Raw genomic sequence first — 18,458 nt, forward strand, 5'->3', positions numbered from 1 at the left:
GCAACAAATTTCGATGAAAAAAGCTGTCTATATGGTTTAATAACTTCCTCTGAATAACACTACCCATAGGCTCTGCACATACTAGAATGATGCATTCTGAGGTTCTGGGTTTACATAGTTGATACTGCTCTCACGTCCAGTGTACTGCAGCATGTGCTCAGCTGCCACCTTAACTCTCCAGGATGGCTGCCATTTGCTATAGGTAGTTGTAACCAGTTGTAGATACCAAATCCCAATCACTTCTGTCCCTTGTTTCTCACTTTCTTGCAACTGTCCACTTCTGTAACCTCTCACCACACCAACAACATCTACTTCTGCACCTTCCTCTAGCTCCATCCCCTCCTTTCTTGGGCCTCTTTCCTCGCCTCCAATTGCTCCTGGAGGGCAGTGGTTCCAACGCACCAACTACTTTATTTTTTTTCTCTCTGGCTGCTCACTGTTCTTGATGTTCCCCAAGGGGCAGGGAATCCTCTCCATCCTCTCGCTGCACTATATACAATTGACTCCTGCTCTACCATACTTCTCAACTGACCTGGATCCAGAGGATGCAAACACAACCCCTCAACAACGCAGGGCGTAAATGTACGTCCTGGTGAGGTGGTACTTAACGCACCAGGATGTACATTTACTTCCAATACATAACCGCGAGCATCGGAGCGATGCCCGGATCATGCGCGGCAGGTCCCGGCTGCTGATAACAGCCAGGGACCAGCCGGTGATGGCCGACATCCGCGATCGCGCGGTTGTCCGCCATTAACCCCTCAGATGCCGTGATCAATACAGATCATGGCATCTGCAGCATTGGATCCATAAAATGGATGATGGGATCGCCCGCAGCGCTGCCGTGGCGATCCGATCATCCAGAACGGCAGACAGAGGTCCCTTCACCTGCCTCCTCTGCCTTCCACGGGTCTTCTGCTCTGGTCTGAGATTGAGCAGACCAGAGCAGAAAATAGCCGATAACACTGATCAGTGCTATGTCCTATGCATAGCACTAAACAGTATTAGCAATCTAATGATTGCTATAAATAGTCCCATATGGGGACTATTAAAGTGTAAAAATAAATGTAAAAAAAAGTTAAAAAGATGTAAAATGAAATGTGAAAAACCCCCTCCCCCAAATAAAAACGTAAATTGTCCCATTTTCCCTATTTCACCGCCAAAAAGTGTAAAAAAAAATGTTTATATACATATTTGGTATATAATGTTAATGATACCGTACGGTGAACGGCGTGAGGGTTTAAAAAAATATATAATAATAAAAAAAAAGTCCAAAATTGCTGCTTTTTTATAACATTTTATTCCCCAAAAAATTGATAAAAAATGTATTAAGAGTTTTATATAAGCAAATATGGTATCAACAAAAATTACAGATCACTGCGCAAAAAATGAGCCCTCATACCACTGCTTATACGGACGGGAGTATTTTTTGCAAATCTGACCACTGTCACATTAAGCATTAATAACTCTGGGATGCTTTTACTTATAAATTTGATTCCGAGATGGTTTTTTCGTGACATATTCTGCTTTATGTTAGTGGTAAATTTTCGTCGATACTTCAAAAATTCAAAAATTTTATGAATAATTTTAACATTTTGCATTTTTCTAACTTTGAAGCTCTCTGCTTGTAAGGAAAATAGACATTCCAAATAAATTATATATTGATTCACATATACAATATGTCTACTTTATATTTGCATCATAAAGTTGACATGTTTTTACTTTTGGAAAACATCAGAGGGCTTCAAAGTTCAGCAGCAATTTCCCAATTTTTCGCAAAATTTTCAAAATCGGAATTTTTCAGGGACCAGTTCAGGTTTGAAGTGGATTTGAAGGGTCTTCTGATTAGAAATACCCCATAAATGACCCCATTAAAAAAACTGCACCCCTCAAAGTATTCAAAATGACATTCAGTAAGCGTGTTAACCCTTTAGGTGTTTCACAGGAATAGCAGCAAAGTGAAGGAGAAAAATCTAAATCTTCATTTTTTACACTCGCATGTCCTTGTAGACACAGTTTTTGAATTTTTACAAGGGGTAAAAGGAAAAAAAATCCTCTCAAAATTTGTAACCCAATTTCTCTCGAGTAAGGAAATACCTCATATATGTATGTCAAGTGTTCGGCGGGCGCAGTAGAGGGCTCAGAAGGGAAGGAGCAACAATGGGACTTTGGAGAGTGAGTTTTTCTGAAATGGTTTTTGGGGGGCATGTCCCATTTAGGAAGCCCCTATGGTGCCAGGACAGCAACCCCCCCCCCACATCGCACACTATTATGGAAACTACACCCCTCAAGGAACGTAACAAGGGGTACGATGAGCCTTAACACCCCACAGGTGTTTGACAACTTTTTGTTAAAGTCGGATGGGTAAATGAAAAAAAAAAGTGTTTTCACTAAAATGCTGGTTTTTCCCCAAATTTTACTTTTTTACAAGGGGTAATGGGAGAAAATGCCGCCCAAAATTTGTAACCCCATTTCTTCTGAGTATGGAAATACCCCATATTCGGACGTCAAGTGCACTGCGAGCGAACTACAATGCTCAGAAGAGAAGGAGCGTCATTGAGCTTTTAGAGAGATAATTTGTTTGGAATGGAAGCCATGTGCATTTACAAAGCCCCTTGTGGTGCCAGAACAGAGGACCCCCCCACATGTGACACCATTTTGGAAACTACACACCTCACAGAATGTAATAAGGGGTACAGTGAGCATTTACACCCTACTGGCGTTTGACAGATCTTTGGAACAGAGGGCTGTACAAAAAAAAAATTACATTTTTCATTTTCACTGACCACTGTTCCAAAAATCTGTCAGACACCTGTGGGGCGTAAATGCTCACTGTACCAATTGTTACATTCCGTGAGGGGTATAGTTTCCAAAATGGGGTCACATGTGGGTATTTTTTTTGGGGGTTTATGTCAGAACCGCTGTAAAGTCGGCCACCCCTGTGCAAATCACCAATTTAGGCCTCAAATGTACATGGTGTCATCTCACTCCTGAGCTTTGTTGTGCGCCCGCAGAGCATTTTACGCCCACCTATGGGGTATTTCCGTACTCAGGAGAAATTGCGTTACAAATTTTGGGGGTCTTTTTTTCCTTTTACCTCTTGTGAAAATAAAAAGTAAAGGGAAACACCAGCATGTTAATGTAAAAAAATTTTTTTTTACACTAACAGGCTGGTGTAGACCCCAACTTTTCCTTTTCATAAGGGGTAAAAGGAGAAAAAGCCCCCCAAAATTTGTAGTGCAATTTCTCCTGAGTACGGAGATACCCCATATGTGGCCCTAAACTGTTTCCTTGAAATACGACAGGAATCCGAAGTGAGAGAGCTCCATGCGCATTTGAGGACTAAATTAGGGATTGCATAGGGGTGGACATAGGGGTATTCTACGCCAGTGATTCCCAAACAGGGTGCCTTCAGCTGTTGCTAAACTCCCAGCATGCCTGGATAGTCAGTGGCTGTCCAGAAATGCGTGGAGTTGTTGTTTTGCAACAGCTGGAGGCTCCGTTTTGGAAAAACTGCCGTACAATAAATTTTTCATTTTTATTTGGGGGGGGGGGGGGGGGGGGGGGGACAGTGTATGGGGGTGTATATGTTGTGTTTTACTCTTTATTAGGTGTTAGTGTAGTGTAGTGTTTTTAGGGTACATTCACATTGGCGGGTTACGGTGAGTTTCCCGCTAGGAATTTGCGCTGCGGCGAAAAATTTGCAGCAGCTCATACTTGAAGCAGGAAACTTACTTTAAACCCGCCTATGTGAATGTACCCTGTACGTTCACATGGGGGGGCAAACCTCCAGCTGTTACAACTCCCAAAACTACAACTCCCAGCATGTACTGACAGACCGTGCATGCTGGGAGTTGTAGTTTTGCAACAGCTGGAGGCACACTGGTTGGAAAACCTTCAGTTAGGTTCTGTTACCTAACTCAGTATTTTCCAACCAGTGTGCCTCCAGCTGTTGCAAAACTACAACTCCCAGCAAGCACGGTCTGTCAGTACCTGCTGGGAGTTGTAGTTTTGCAACAGCTGGAGGCACACTGGTTGAAAAACCTTCAGTTAGGTTCTGTTACCTAACTCAGTATTTTCCAACCAGCGTGCCTCCAGCTGTTGCAAAACTACAACTCCCAGCATGTACTGACAGACCGTGCCTGCTGGGAGTTGTAGTTTTGCAACAGCTGGAGGCACACTGGTTGAAAAACATTCAGTTCGGTTCTGTTACCTAACTCAGTATTTTCCAACCAGTGTGCCGCCAGCTGTTGCAAAACTACAATTCCCAGCATGTACTGATCACAGAAGGGCATGCTGGGAGATATAGTAATGCAACAGCTGGAGGTACGCAACTACAACTCCCAGCATGCCGAGACAGCTGTTTGGGCATGCTGCGATTTGCAACATCTGGAGTGCTACAATTTAGAGACCACTGAACAGTGATCTCCAAACTGTGGACCTCCAGCTGTTGCAAAACTACAAATCCCAGCATGCTCACACAGCAAACAGCTGTCTGGGCATGCTGGGAGTTGTAGTTTTGCAACATCTGGAGGGCTACAGTCTAGAGACCACTATAGTGGTCTCAGACTGTAGCCCTCTAGATTTTTCTAGGCAACTCACCGGCTTCCGTTGCATCCAGGGAGCCGTCCTCTTCTGCCGCACGCCGCCCGCAGAGCTCTGTCGCCGCCCCCCGAATTCACTTGCAATTTGCGCCGATAGCCGCATTTTTCCCAACAAATGGTTTGAAAAAGACAGGAGTGATTTGAATGGTTGCTATAGGTATGATTGACTATTTTGTCTGCACTAGTTTCTAATGTGTGAGGTCCACTGTAGTCTTCTAGAAAAAACTTAGCATCACTGCTGCAGACCAGCTGTAAATACATGCCCATAAACATGTGCACGGTCTAGAGATTTCTTTTATCTCATATGTTTTCATGTAAAGATGTATGACATTATCAGAAATATAGGAGAGAAAAAATGAAATAACAATAAATTCCACAACAGAATGTGAAATGTAACAATAATAAGGGAGGCATGAATAATCGGCATGTAAATGGTGGCTCAGCGTTCTGGATCTTGATGTAAACCATGCCAGCCTCACCAGTAATCTATGCAGCACAATAACAAAACACCTTGATACAATTACATATCTCTTATTTCTGGTATATCATCTACAATCAGTCCTATCATAGACAGTTCTGTGGCGTGTTTAACACATGGCCATTTATTGTTTGGAAATGTATTCAAGGTATTTATTCAGAATATTTAGTGGTTGATATAGAATCAGATAATAATCCTTATGGGAAAAATATGGGATAATATCTTACCACAAGCTGGACACGTCCCCCATGCAGAACATCATGGTTTAATTCAGGCAAGAAACCCTTACTGCAATAAAAGAAGATCAAATGATACAAAAAAATATATATACATACTTTTTTTTCTTTCCAGGTAGGCAGAAGAAGGATTTTATTTCACATAACAAATTTCTATTCATACTCTCCTTCTAAATTTTAAAACTTGCGTGACGGCTATGTGGACTTGTGGTCTACACGTGGTTTGTGGGAACTTGAATAAACCATCTAAGCTGTTTACACGGGGAGAACATGACTAAAGAAAGTAGGATATAAGGGAAAGCAATATGGATTTAATAGTTAAATGGACACTGTCAGATACAAAAACTTTTCATATGATGTACATGTTGGCAAAACATTAACCTTTCTAACATACTTCATAAGAAAATGTTATTTTCTTTGTATAGAAATCAAGGCTTATAAAATCATGGCTTTGTCCAACCTAAAGCACAGGCATGGACAAGCTCCAGTAAGTGAAGGTGGGCTAGCACTCCTCTGTCTGATAGGACAGGAGAGAGCACAGAGGAGTTCTATCAGACAGGAGAAAGCACAAAGGAGTGCTATCAGACAGAAGAGAGCACAGAGGAGTCCTATCAGACAGAAAAGAGCACAGGTGAGTCCAATCAGACAGTAGAGAGCACAGAGGAGTACTATCAGACAGGAGAGAGCACAGAGGAGTACTATCAGACAGGAGAGAGCACAGAGCAGTGCTATCAGACAGGAGAGAGCACAGCGGAGTATTATCAGACAAGAGAGAGCACAGAGGATCCCTATCAGAGAGAAGAGAGCACAGAGGAGTACTATCAGACAGGAGAGAGAACAGAAGAGTCCTACCAGACAGGAGAGAGCACAGAGGAGCACTATCAGACAGGAGAGAGCACAGAGGAGCACTAGCAGACAGGAGGGAGCACAGAGGAGCACTATCAGACAGGAGAGAGCACAGAGGAGTCCTATCAGACAGGAGAGAGCACAGAGGAATTCTATCAGACAGGAGAGAGCACAGAGGAGTGCTATAAGACAGGAGAGAGCACAGAGGAGTACTATCAGACAGGAGAGAGCACAGAGGAGCCCTATAAGAGAGGAGAGAGCACAGAGGAGTACTATCAGACAGGAGAGAGAACAGAAGAGTCCTACAAGACAGGAGAGAGCACAGAGGAGCACTATCAGACAGGAGAGAGCACAGAGGAGTCCTATCAGAGAGGAGAGAGCACAGAGGAGTACTATCAGACAGGAGAGAGAACAGAAGAGTCCTACAAGACAGGAGAGAGCACAGAGGAGCACTATCAGACAGGAGAGAGCACAGAGGAGTCCTATCAGACAGGAGAGAGCACAGAGGAGCCCTTTCAGACAGGAGAGAGCACAGAGGAGTGCTATCAGACAGGAGAGAGCAGAGGAGTACTATCAGTCAGTAGAGAGCACAAAGGAGTGCTATCAGACAGGAGAGGGCACAGAGCAGTGCTATCAGACAGGAGAGAGCACAGAGGAGTATTATCAGACAGGAGAGAGCACAGAGGAGCCCTATCAGAGAGGAGAGAGCACAGAGGAGTACTATCAGACAGGAGAGAGAACAGAAGAGTCTTACCAGACAGGAGAGAGCACAGAGGAACACTATCAGACAGGAGAGAGCACAGAGGAGCACTATCAGACAGGAGAGAGCACAGAGGAATTCTATCAGACAGGAGAGAGCACAGAGGAGCCCTTTCAGACAGGAGAGAGCACAGAGGAGTGCTATAAGACAGGAGAGAGCACAGAGGAGTACTATCAGACAGGAAAGAGCACAGAGGAGCCCTATCAGAGAGGAGAGAGCACAGAGGAGTACTATCAGACAGGAAAGAGAACAGAAGAGTCTTACCAGACAGGAGAGAGCACAGAGGAACACTATCAGACAGGAGAGAGCACAGAGGAGCACTATCAGACAGGAGAGAGCACAGAGGAGCCCTTTCAGACAGGAGAGAGAACAGAGGAGTGCTATCAGACAGGAGAGAGCACAGAGGAGTACTATCAGACAGGAGAGAGCACAGATGAGTAGTATAAGACAGGAGAGAGCACAGAGGAGTGCTATCAGAAAGGAGAGAGCACAGAGTAGTGCTATCAGACAGGAGAGAGCAGAGGAGTACTATCAGACAGGAGAGAGAACAGAAGAGTCCTACAAGACAGGAGAGAGCACAGAGGAGCACTATCAGACAGGAGAGAGCACAGAGGAGTCCTATCAGAGAGGAGAGAGCACAGAGGAGTACTATCAGACAGGAGAGAGAACAGAAGAGTCCTACAAGACAGGAGAGAGCACAGAGGAGCACTATCAGACAGGAGAGAGCACAGAGGAGTCCTATCAGACAGGAGAGAGCACAGAGGAGCCCTTTCAGACAGGAGAGAGCACAGAGGAGTGCTATCAGACAGGAGAGAGCAGAGGAGTACTATCAGTCAGTAGAGAGCACAAAGGAGTGCTATCAGACAGGAGAGGGCACAGAGCAGTGCTATCAGACAGGAGAGAGCACAGAGGAGTATTATCAGACAGGAGAGAGCACAGAGGAGCCCTATCAGAGAGGAGAGAGCACAGAGGAGTACTATCAGACAGGAGAGAGAACAGAAGAGTCTTACCAGACAGGAGAGAGCACAGAGGAACACTATCAGACAGGAGAGAGCACAGAGGAGCACTATCAGACAGGAGAGAGCACAGAGGAGCACTATCAGACAGGAGAGAGCACAGAGGAATTCTATCAGACAGGAGAGAGCACAGAGGAGCCCTTTTAGACAGGAGAGAGCACAGAGGAGTGCTATAAGACAGGAGAGAGCACAGAGGAGTACTATCAGACAGGAAAGAGCACAGAGGAGCCCTATCAGAGAGGAGAGAGCACAGAGGAGTACTATCAGACAGGAAAGAGAACAGAAGAGTCTTACCAGACAGGAGAGAGCACAGAGGAACACTATCAGACAGGAGAGAGCACAGAGGAGCACTATCAGACAGGAGAGAGCACAGAGGAGCCCTTTCAGACAGGAGAGAGAACAGAGGAGTGCTATCAGACAGGAGAGAGCACAGAGGAGTACTATCAGACAGGAGAGAGCACAGATGAGTAGTATAAGACAGGAGAGAGCACAGAGGAGTGCTATCAGAAAGGAGAGAGCACAGAGTAGTGCTATCAGACAGGAGAGAGCAGAGGAGTACTATCAGACAGGAGAGAGCACAGAGGAGTGCTATCAGATAGGAGAGAGCAGAGGAGTACTATCAGACAGGAGAGAGCACAGAGGAGTGCTATCAGATAGGAGAGAGCAGAGGAGTACTATCAGACAGAAGAGAGCACAGAGGAGTACTATCAGAAAGCAGAGAGCACAGAGGAGTGCTATCAGAAAGGAGAGAGCACAGAGGAGTGCTATCAGACAGGAGAGAGCAGATGAGTACTATCAGACAAGAGAGAGCACAGAGTAGTGCTATCAGACAGGAGAGAGCAGAGGAGTACTATCAGACAAGAGAGAGCACAGAGGAGTGCTATCAGACAGGAGAGAGCAGAGGAGTACTATCAGACAGGAGAGAGCACAGAGGAGTACTATCAGTCAGTAGAGAGCACAAAGGAGTGCTATCAGACAGGAGAGGGCACAGAGCAGTGCTACCAGACAGGAGAGAGCACAGAGGAGTATTATCAGACAGGAGAGAGCACAGAGGAGCCCTATCAGAGAGGAGAGAGCACAGAGGAGTACTATCAGACAGGAGAGAGAACAGAAGAGTCTTACCAGACAGGAGAGAGCACAGAGGAACACTATCAGACAGGAGAGAGCACAGAGGAGCACTATCAGACAGGAGAGAGCACAGAGGAGCACTATCAGACAGGAGAGAGCACAGAGGAGCACTATCAGACAGGAGAGAGCACAGAGGAATTCTATCAGACAGGAGAGAGCACAGAGGAGCCCTTTCAGACAGGAGAGAGCACAGAGGAGTGCTATAAGACAGGAGAGAGCACAGAGGAGTACTATCAGACAGGAGAGAGCACAGAGGAGCCCTATCAGAGAGGAGAGAGCACAGAGGAGTACTATCAGACAGGAGAGAGAACAGAAGAGTCCTACCAGACAGGAGAGAGCACAGAGGAGCACTATCAGACAGGAGAGAGCACAGAGGAGCCCTTTCAGACAGGAGAGAGAACAGAAGAGTCCTACCAGACAGGAGAGAGCACAGAGGAGCACTATCAGACAGGAGAGAGCACAGAGGAGCCCTTTCAGACAGGAGAGAGAACAGAAGAGTGCTATCAGACAGGAGAGAGCACAGAGGAGTACTATCAGACAGGAGAGAGCACAGATGAGTAGTATAAGACAGGAGAGAGCACAGAGGAGTGCTATCAGAAAGGAGAGAGCACAGAGTAGTGCTATCAGACAGGAGAGAGCACAGAGGAGTGCTATCAGATAGGAGAGAGGAGAGGAGTACTATCAGACAGAAGAGAGTACAGAGGAGTACTATCAGAAAGCAGAGAGCACAGATGAGTGCTATCAGAAAGGAGAGAGCACAGAGGAGTGCTATCAGACAGGAGAGAGCACAGAGGAGTGCTATCAGACAGGAGAGAGCAGAGGAGTACTATCAGACAAGAGAGAGCACAGAGGAGTACTATCAGACAGGAGAGAGCAGAGGAGCCCTATCAGACAGGAGAGAGCACAGAGGAGTGCTATCAGACAGGAGAGAGCAGATGAGTACTATCAGAAAGGAGAGAGGACAGAGGATGGCTATCAGATAGGAGAGAACACAGAGGAGTACTATCAGACAAAATAGAGTACAGAGGAGTACTATCAGACAGGAGAGAGCACAGAGGAGTGCTATCAGTCAGGAGAAAGCACAGGGGAGTGTTATCAGACAGGAGAGAGCACAGTGGAGTGCTATCAGACAATAGAGAGTACGGAGGAGTACTATCAGACAAGACAGAGACAAGAGGAGTACTATCAGACAGGAGAGAGATCAGAGGAGTACTATCAGACAGGAGAAAGCACAGAGGAGTGCTATCAGACAGGAGAGAGCACAGAGGAGTGCTATCAGACAGGAGAAAGCACAGAGGAGTGCTATCAGACAGGAGAGAGCACAGAGGAGTGTAATCAGACATGAGAAAGCACAGAGGAGTACTATCAGACAGGAGAGAGCACAGAGGAGTACTATCAGACAGGAGAGAGCACAGAGGAGTGCTATCAGAGAGGAGAGAGCACAGAGGAGATCTAGTCCACTCTCCCTTACTGGACTTTGTCAATGCCTGTGCTTCAGCTTGGACAAAAGGAAATAAAATTTTCTTACAAAGTATATTAGAAAGGTTAATGTATAGCCAAGCTTGACAACATATAAAAAGGATTTGAATCTGACAGTGCCCTTTTATACCATTAGATTTATTCAGTGTTACAGTTCTAAGAGCTGGAGTGAGATTGTACGAGTTCACAGTGCTGGTCTTCACTGGAAAGCTGAAAACAACATCTTAGGAAAAGTGTCCACATCATTACCACATTGTTGACTACTTTTTATTTCACTATTCTTTCAGCAGAAGCTTCGTACACACTGTATTTGGTGTTTATATAAGTCTGGCTTATATTGTAAAAAATTATCATCTGTGTACAGAGTGTATCAATACCCCTTGATAGGCCGTACGTATGTTCGAAGAGTCCTGCAGTGTTGGTGGAAAAAAATGGATGATGCGCAGCATTGCACACTTTACAGGCTATGCATCCTCCAGTAATTTTCAACATCCTGGAGCTTCCCTTAGCTGTCGGGGTCAGAGAGGAGAGTGAGGGGAGGACTCATCACATGGCAGCCTGCAGAGATCACACAGAAGCTCATGACCAGGAAGCTGTGTCTTCAGCACTATCTGTGCGGTGAGTCCCCTGTGTCCTCCTCTCAGTCATATTCTTATCTGTGCCCCTGACCCAGGATGAAGACCTGCCAAGTATATATACTGTAAGTCCATGTGTAAGTACAAATGGGTGTGTGTCTGCATAAATGTGTGTGCATGTATCTGCTTGTGTCTTTCTATGTTACTGTAAGGCAGTGTTTCCCAACCAGTTTGCCTCCAGCTGTTGCAAAACTACAACTCCCAGCATGCACAGACAGCCTTTGGCATGCTGATTGTACATGCTGGGAGTTGAAGTCTTGCAGAAGATGGAGGCACATTGGTTGGGAAACACTGCTGGCAGGTTATGTTCACACAAACAACGGAAATGATGGCACTTACAACATTAACTTCAGATTTGTCAAAATTTTACTAGCTTGCATGGACACAGATTAGCTATATATACACAGTACAGACCAAAAGTTTGGACACACCTTCTCATTCAGAGTTTTCTTTATTTTCATGACTATGAAAATAGTAGATTCCCATTGAAGGAATTAAAACTATGAATTAACACATGTGGAATTATATACATAACAAAAAAGTGTGAAGCAACTAAAAATATGTCATATTCTAGGTTCTTGAAAGTAGCCACCTTTTGCTTTCATTACTGCTTTGCACACTCTTGGCATTCTCTTGGTGAGATTCAAGAGGTAGTCACCTGAAATGGTTTTCACTTCAGAGGTGTGCTGGTGTGGAGGAGGAGGTGTGATGGTGTGGGGGGTGCTTTGCTGGTGACACTGTTGGGGATTTATTCAACAATTGAAGGCATACTGAACCAGCATGTCTACCACAGCATCTTGCAGCGGCATGCTATTCGATCCAGTTTGCGTTTAGTTGGACCATCATTTATTTTTCAACAGGACAATGACCACAAACACACCTCCAGGCTGTGTAAGGGCTATATGACCAAGAAGGAGAGTGATGGGGTGCTGTGCCAGATGACCTGACCTCCACAGTCACCGGACCTTAACCCAATCGAGATGGTTTGGGGTGAGCTGGATCGCAGAGTGAAGGCAAAAAGGGCCAACCAGTGCTAAGCATCTCTGGGAACTCCTTCAAGACTGTTGGAAGACCATTTCAGGTGACTACCTCTTGAAGCTCATCAAGAGAATGCCAAGAGTGTGCAAAGCAGTAATCAAAGCAAAAGGTGGCTAGAACCTAGAATATGACATATTTTCACACTTTTTTGTTATGTATCTAATTCCACATGTGTTAATTCATAGTTTTGATGCCTTCAGTGTGAATCTACAATTTTCATAGTCGTGAAAATAAAGAAAACTCTGAACGAGAAGGTGTGTCCAAACTTTTGGTCTGTACTGTATATATATATATATATATATATATATATATATATATATATATAAATATATATTTCTATTTTTTTGTAGATATATTTACAGTGCTGGCACTAGGTAATAAATCCCCAGTGGACATAGAAAGTGCCTTTCTATAGTTTGTCTCGGACAGCAGAGAGGCTAGATTCACCCCTGTCTGATGTGTTTGTTCAGTTGTACAATAAGAAAACCATTACCATTTGGATATCGCAGTGCTGGTTGTATTTATATTTCCATATTGTGTATGCAGCCACTGATAAGTAAGTTCTCTGCTTCTTGCCAATGCTTCAGATGGAAGTTCCTTTAAATAGCATAATTCCTCTTCTTTACCTGTTATATGACAAATAATACATTTAATATATAATAAATCTATAAATATAATACAGAATCTAATGTCCTATAAATGTAAACATATAATCTATGTCATATAAATATAGCAGGAAAAAAACAAGTATACATGGCTACCTTGCACAGAAACCACAAGCATCAGCCATTTACTAGTAATAAAGATTACACTGATATCGCTCCTCATTCCCTCCAGTATCTGCCATGGTCATTCAATGACTGCCAGGCTAACATGATTTTCTAACCATTCTTGCTTCAGTTTCCTTTTCATAAATGATAGTTCTACCAATTGCCCAAGCAATTGGCTTTTATTTATTAGCAGTTTAAGCTATTGTTTTACAGAGAAAATGACGGAGCCAAGAAATAAATAGACCTCTATCCTTACGTCTTTCCACTATAGCTGGGTTTTATGCACGGTATGGTGTCAGTATTTGGTCTATATTTGTGTCCTCATTTTGGTCAGTATTTTTTTTTTGTAAAACCAGGAGTGGAACCGACAAAGAGAAAAATTATAATTATAAGGTTTGCAGCTTTTTCTCAGTTTTGCACCCTCTTCTGATATTCGCCACATATAGTGACCCAAATGAGTTCCAAACACTGAACAAAACTCTGTATGTGAATCCAGCTAAAGTGTAACAGTGACATAGGAAAAGTGTCCTTCACAGCAGTTAAAGGAGATGCCAGGTACTCACTTTTCTTATTTTATCCATTCCGGGCTGAAAAATAAAAGAAAACAAATTTTCTCTTACCTGCCTAGGCTCCCCCGGTGCTTCAGTACAGGTATTCGGTCCCCGGGCTGTATTCTTCTTACTTCCTGTTAGCCCGGCACGTCACACGGAGCTTCAACCTATCACTGATCGCAGCGATGTCCCGCCTCGGCCAGTGATAGGCTGAAGCTCCGTGTGACGTGTCGGGCTAACAGGAAGTAAGAAGAATACAGCCCGGGGACCGAACGCCTGTACCGGAGCATCGGGGGAGCGTAGGCAGGCAAGAGAAAGCTTATTTTCTTTTTTTTTGCAGCCCGAAACGGATACAATAAGAAAAGTGAGCACCGGATATGTCCTTTAACTTTCTGTGACAATGCTGCGGAACAACTGCGTCACCTGGAGTAAATGGCTCCAGATTGAAAAGACTTTCTGAGAACCAGCTGTTTACACAATTGCAAGTACCTAATTTTTTGTATACTATCATAAATATATATTATTATTATAATAAGCAAAATACTAAATTGAATAATAGGTACACTCCTGCGTCATGCGCTGTCATTCCACACATAGAGACTTTTTTCAATGGAAAATCATCTGCCAGTGATTGTTGGAAAAATGGGGCAATCCAAGATTCATTTTGGTACACACTTACAGTTGGATAGTGTTTGATAAATGCTATATGGATCTATGTGTGGCCCCCCAATAGTTGTGATGTGAATCCAGTCTGCTGAGGGCATTGGTAGGATGCTGCAATATTATATTGAATTTATATGTGGAGACATTAGACACAAAACACAGCATCTTCAATTCTATGAAAGCTTTTTCTGAACTGACATTTTAGAATACATCACTATACAGTACTCTTTATAGCTTATTACATGCAAATGACAAATGTCTCTATTATGTATTTTATCATTTACAACCTTACATTATTGTATATTTTTATGTCTATTATTATTTATGTTGTTGTGTTATTATACATATATTTATCCAATCTGTGAATAATGAACAGTGATAATTTTATGTTGCTTGTTGTGTGTTCATGTATTCCAAAGTCTATAAACTGTTATTAGTTTAGGGTCTAAGCTGCTTCATATTATAAAGAAATATATTATTTTCACAATTTCCCATCCATGTTTTTTTAGCTACCTTGGGAAAAACCATTTAACAGCCATTGCTTCATAAGCATTAGCAATTAAGGAGAGACGGAATAGCTGAACACTGAAAGATCACAAATAAAACCCCACATAGGAAAAAGCTAGTATTTGGGTAGAGATTACAGTAAATAAACCGTAAGATCGGAATCAAGTTATTTGAAAGGCACAGTCAGAAAAACAAACTCCTCTAAGATGGAGTAACTGCTTCTCAGGATTTGTAAATGCATTTGTCCTGTGGGCAAGTAGCTACTCAAAACCAGCTGCCATGACCAAATCTTTTATCCAGTGCAAAAAATAAGCTATTGTTTACTGATCATTCGGCAGATAAAGAAAAACAGAGAGATGGATATCTTGTGTGTGTTATAACCCAATGCCAATCTCCTAGATTGCTCCCAGAAATATTGGCTAGTTGGAAAGTGTATGCTACAAACATTTAAGTAGCCAGTAATTCTGTATGTTAGTGTTCTCTAATACCAGGGCCTCAATGGAAGATAGAATGTGAAAAATATTATAAACAAATGGCTCAGCACTAATATTCCAGAAGGAAAAGGGACGGTTACATTGAATCCCTACAATTTTATATTTTTCTGCATATTATTTATGTATTCCAGATTGTTTAAAATGATATTATTGTTTTTTTTTTATTTTTTATAAATTATGGAATCTGCTACATAGCTCGAAAACTTTATAAAAGAACCATAATAAACAATTCATGTACATGATTCCCTCAGTAATTTTTATACAAGGGGACATGAGAGAAAGAAAGTTAGCATCTACCAATAGGGTAAGGTCTCACTCACACTTGTGTATTGATCATGTCTGCTTTTAGGTCTGTATATATGTCAGTATTTTGTCTATATATGAGGATTTTGGCTTTAGGCTACATGTCAATTTTCACCCTGTATCTTCTGTCTGTACTGTCAGTATTTTCTCCAGTGTTACAGATACAAGTATTCATATAGACTGTTGATTAAAGGGGTTGTTCAGTTAAAGCTATCTTATCCCCTATCCCCCTAAGCTCTCAGTGAGGAGCAAGTGTGGTAGACAGAGCTCTGGAGATGCTAGAGCTCTTAGGCTGGGTTCACACTACAATTTTACTGTACGGGAACCAGATCCGGCTTGGGAGAGTGAAAACCAGGCGCTCCCATATCCCAGCCTGACCCGGCCCATATCTTATTCATTACAATGAGCCAACCGGAGTCAAACGGTGACTCCAGTCGGCTCGTTTTTGCCCCGTATCCTGTTTTGTGAGTGGACCTAAAATCGCAGCATACCACAGTTTTAGGTACGGTCATAAAACCGGATACAGGGCAAAAATTAGCCGACTAGAGTCACCGTTTCACTCATTGAAATGAATTAGATACGGCTGGATCCGGTTCCCGTACAGTAAAATCGTAGTGTGAACCCAGCCTTACTCGGGTCTCTTCAGCACTTCAATAGAAATGAATGGAGTGTGTACAGTGTACCACATGCGCTCTGCACTGAAAATCGAGGTCGTGTGAGTTCTTAGAGGTCAGATTCCTTGCGATTAGCCCTTATGCCCTATCCTGTGGATTGGGGATAAGATTATTTTCACTGGACAACCACTTTAAGGATCCTGTTATGCATCTGTTATTTTCTGGCACTTCTTGTGTAACTTTTATGAGAAGAATACATTTGTCATATGGTATTTGTTCAGGCACTGTGGACATTCAAAATATAGAGAGTGTGCATAAGTACAGCCATATAGATATCTAGATGTGTACAGCTCAATACAAAAATTTTGAACTGACATTCAGAAGCTATTACATGTGGAATGATAGAAAGGTTAAAAGTGTATGACAGCTGTAGCAAGTGACACATTTTCTTAGCACAGCATCTGGAAGGTAGCAACAACCCCTTTATTCTAATAAATAACAAGGTGTTCCAAAGGTCGAAACATCCAAATCAGCCGCAATGTTTCTTTTATGACTACATTACGCATACTAGAGCTAAACTCAACCCTAAAATTAGCAGTATAAATCTAAGTTGTCTTTCTCTCGTATGACCAAGGTGGAGCTTTCTTATCCTCAATTATATTTAGACTATGAAACAAATAACATACAGAACAACAAGTTCTTAACTGCACAAGACAAACATTACATCAAATAATGTTACAAGACCATGTATAAGAACACCAGAAATCGTTCATCGACATACAAGGACATGGATGAAGCTGGCAGGAATGTACTATATGGAAAGATTCACAAAATTTGACTGTGTTACAGCAATGTATAATCTATACCATCACGACATTTGGATAAGTGCTTATTTATGGTGTAAGGACAGCCATGTACACAGCTGAATTATGTAAACAGTTGAATGGTCTTGAGACACTGGTTGGGTGTATTCTGGCTTGTACAGTAATACCATTGTTAATGTACATTCACATGTAGGGATAAAGGCGGAGAAAGCAGACCACAAAGTGGGGAAGTAAATACAACTTTTCCCTTAAAACTTTTATCTTCCTCAATGGTATTCATTATCAATTGCATGCAGCATAAGAACAAGCCATAAACCAGTTACTAAGCTCTTTAATAATTTTCACATTTGTTTTTATATAGAACTTGCCACATTGGGCTTTTTTTTTTAATAATGCTATCAATCTTTCAGTAACGTGAAATTAGAATCAGAAGTAGATGCATGATTTGCAATACTATGTCAATATTGTCACAAAACACATGACTACAGCTGCACACAGACCGAAAATGACCAGATCTGATAGCTTGTTGGCAATCTGCAGACAATAACAAGGGAACGATTCCAAAGGAGCGGTCCAGCGTATTTAGAAACATGTGAGAAGGATGATCTGAGCCAATAATAAATATGGAAACTTCATTTTGAAGTGATATCATACCTACTACATCCAGCTGGACATCAAAGTAATCGGTGTGTTCTCTTATAAGAATTCATTGTAAATACTGTTATCTGTTTGGCTGCAAAACGGTAAACCAAACCAATATCCACGATGCTAGTTGTTTCCTACCACATGTGTTCATTATTTCAGCATATAAACATACTGGTCAGAAGAAGTCATCAAAAGAATGTGTTAGTGTCTAAAGCCATTACAGTGTTATAAGTCTTAACACACAGTACTAACACTTCTATGTATTTATAAGGAGCATAGGGGGAGATTTAGCAAAACCTGTCCAGAGAAAAAGTTGCTGAGTTGCCCATAGCAACCAATCAGATCGCTTCTTTAACTGTTCAGAGGCCTTTTTAAAAATGAAAGAAGTGATCGAATTGGTTGCTATGGACAACACATCCAGATTTGTAGTGCATAATCTAGATCTCAGCTTCAGATGGAGAAGAAAACTAAAGGGGAGGACTGATGCAAATTACAGGACGTCATATATCTTGATTTTTCACAAAAGATTCGATCATAAAATGAGAATGCTTGGGTTGGGGAAAAATGTGTGTAAGCAACCGGCAGAGTGAAACAGAGGGTGTTTATTGATGGTACATACTTTTATTGGGTGACTGTTACTTAGTGGGGTACCACAGGGGTCAGTATTGGGCCCTTTTACAGAAATTTAAAGAAAAGCAATACGGCTTAGACAATGATGACCAAATACCAGTAATATTAAACTATTATCTTAATAAAGAGGTGTGAAGAACCAAAGGCACTTTAAAAAGACTAATGCAGCTCACTGCCTTCATTTTGCAAAGAAACCGCTTGACTGACAGGTTGAAGAAACTCTTCCATTTTTCCTCT

General features: G+C 42.5%; 1 protein-coding gene across 4 annotated transcripts in view; it reads right to left on the reverse strand.

Annotated features, from left to right (window-relative positions):
- LRRIQ1 (leucine rich repeats and IQ motif containing 1) overlaps positions 1 to 18,458 on the reverse strand; it is a 213,004-nt gene that overhangs the window by 15,988 nt on the left and 178,558 nt on the right. For 2 of the 4 annotated variants that reach the window (XM_056574413.1, XM_056574412.1), the window contains 2 exons: positions 12,714 to 12,846; positions 5,310 to 5,370 (listed from right to left, as the gene is read on the reverse strand). In XM_056574413.1, the coding sequence (XP_056430388.1) occupies positions 5,310 to 5,370; positions 12,714 to 12,846 (194 nt within the window). Of the gene's footprint in view, positions 1 to 5,309; positions 5,371 to 12,713; positions 12,847 to 17,663; positions 17,763 to 18,458 lie in introns of those variants that run through there. The other 2 variants (XR_008892716.1, XR_008892717.1) reach the window with 2 other exon arrangements.

This window comes from Hyla sarda, chromosome 4, assembly GCF_029499605.1.
Source record: "Hyla sarda isolate aHylSar1 chromosome 4, aHylSar1.hap1, whole genome shotgun sequence".
NCBI lineage: Eukaryota > Metazoa > Chordata > Amphibia > Anura > Hylidae > Hyla > Hyla sarda.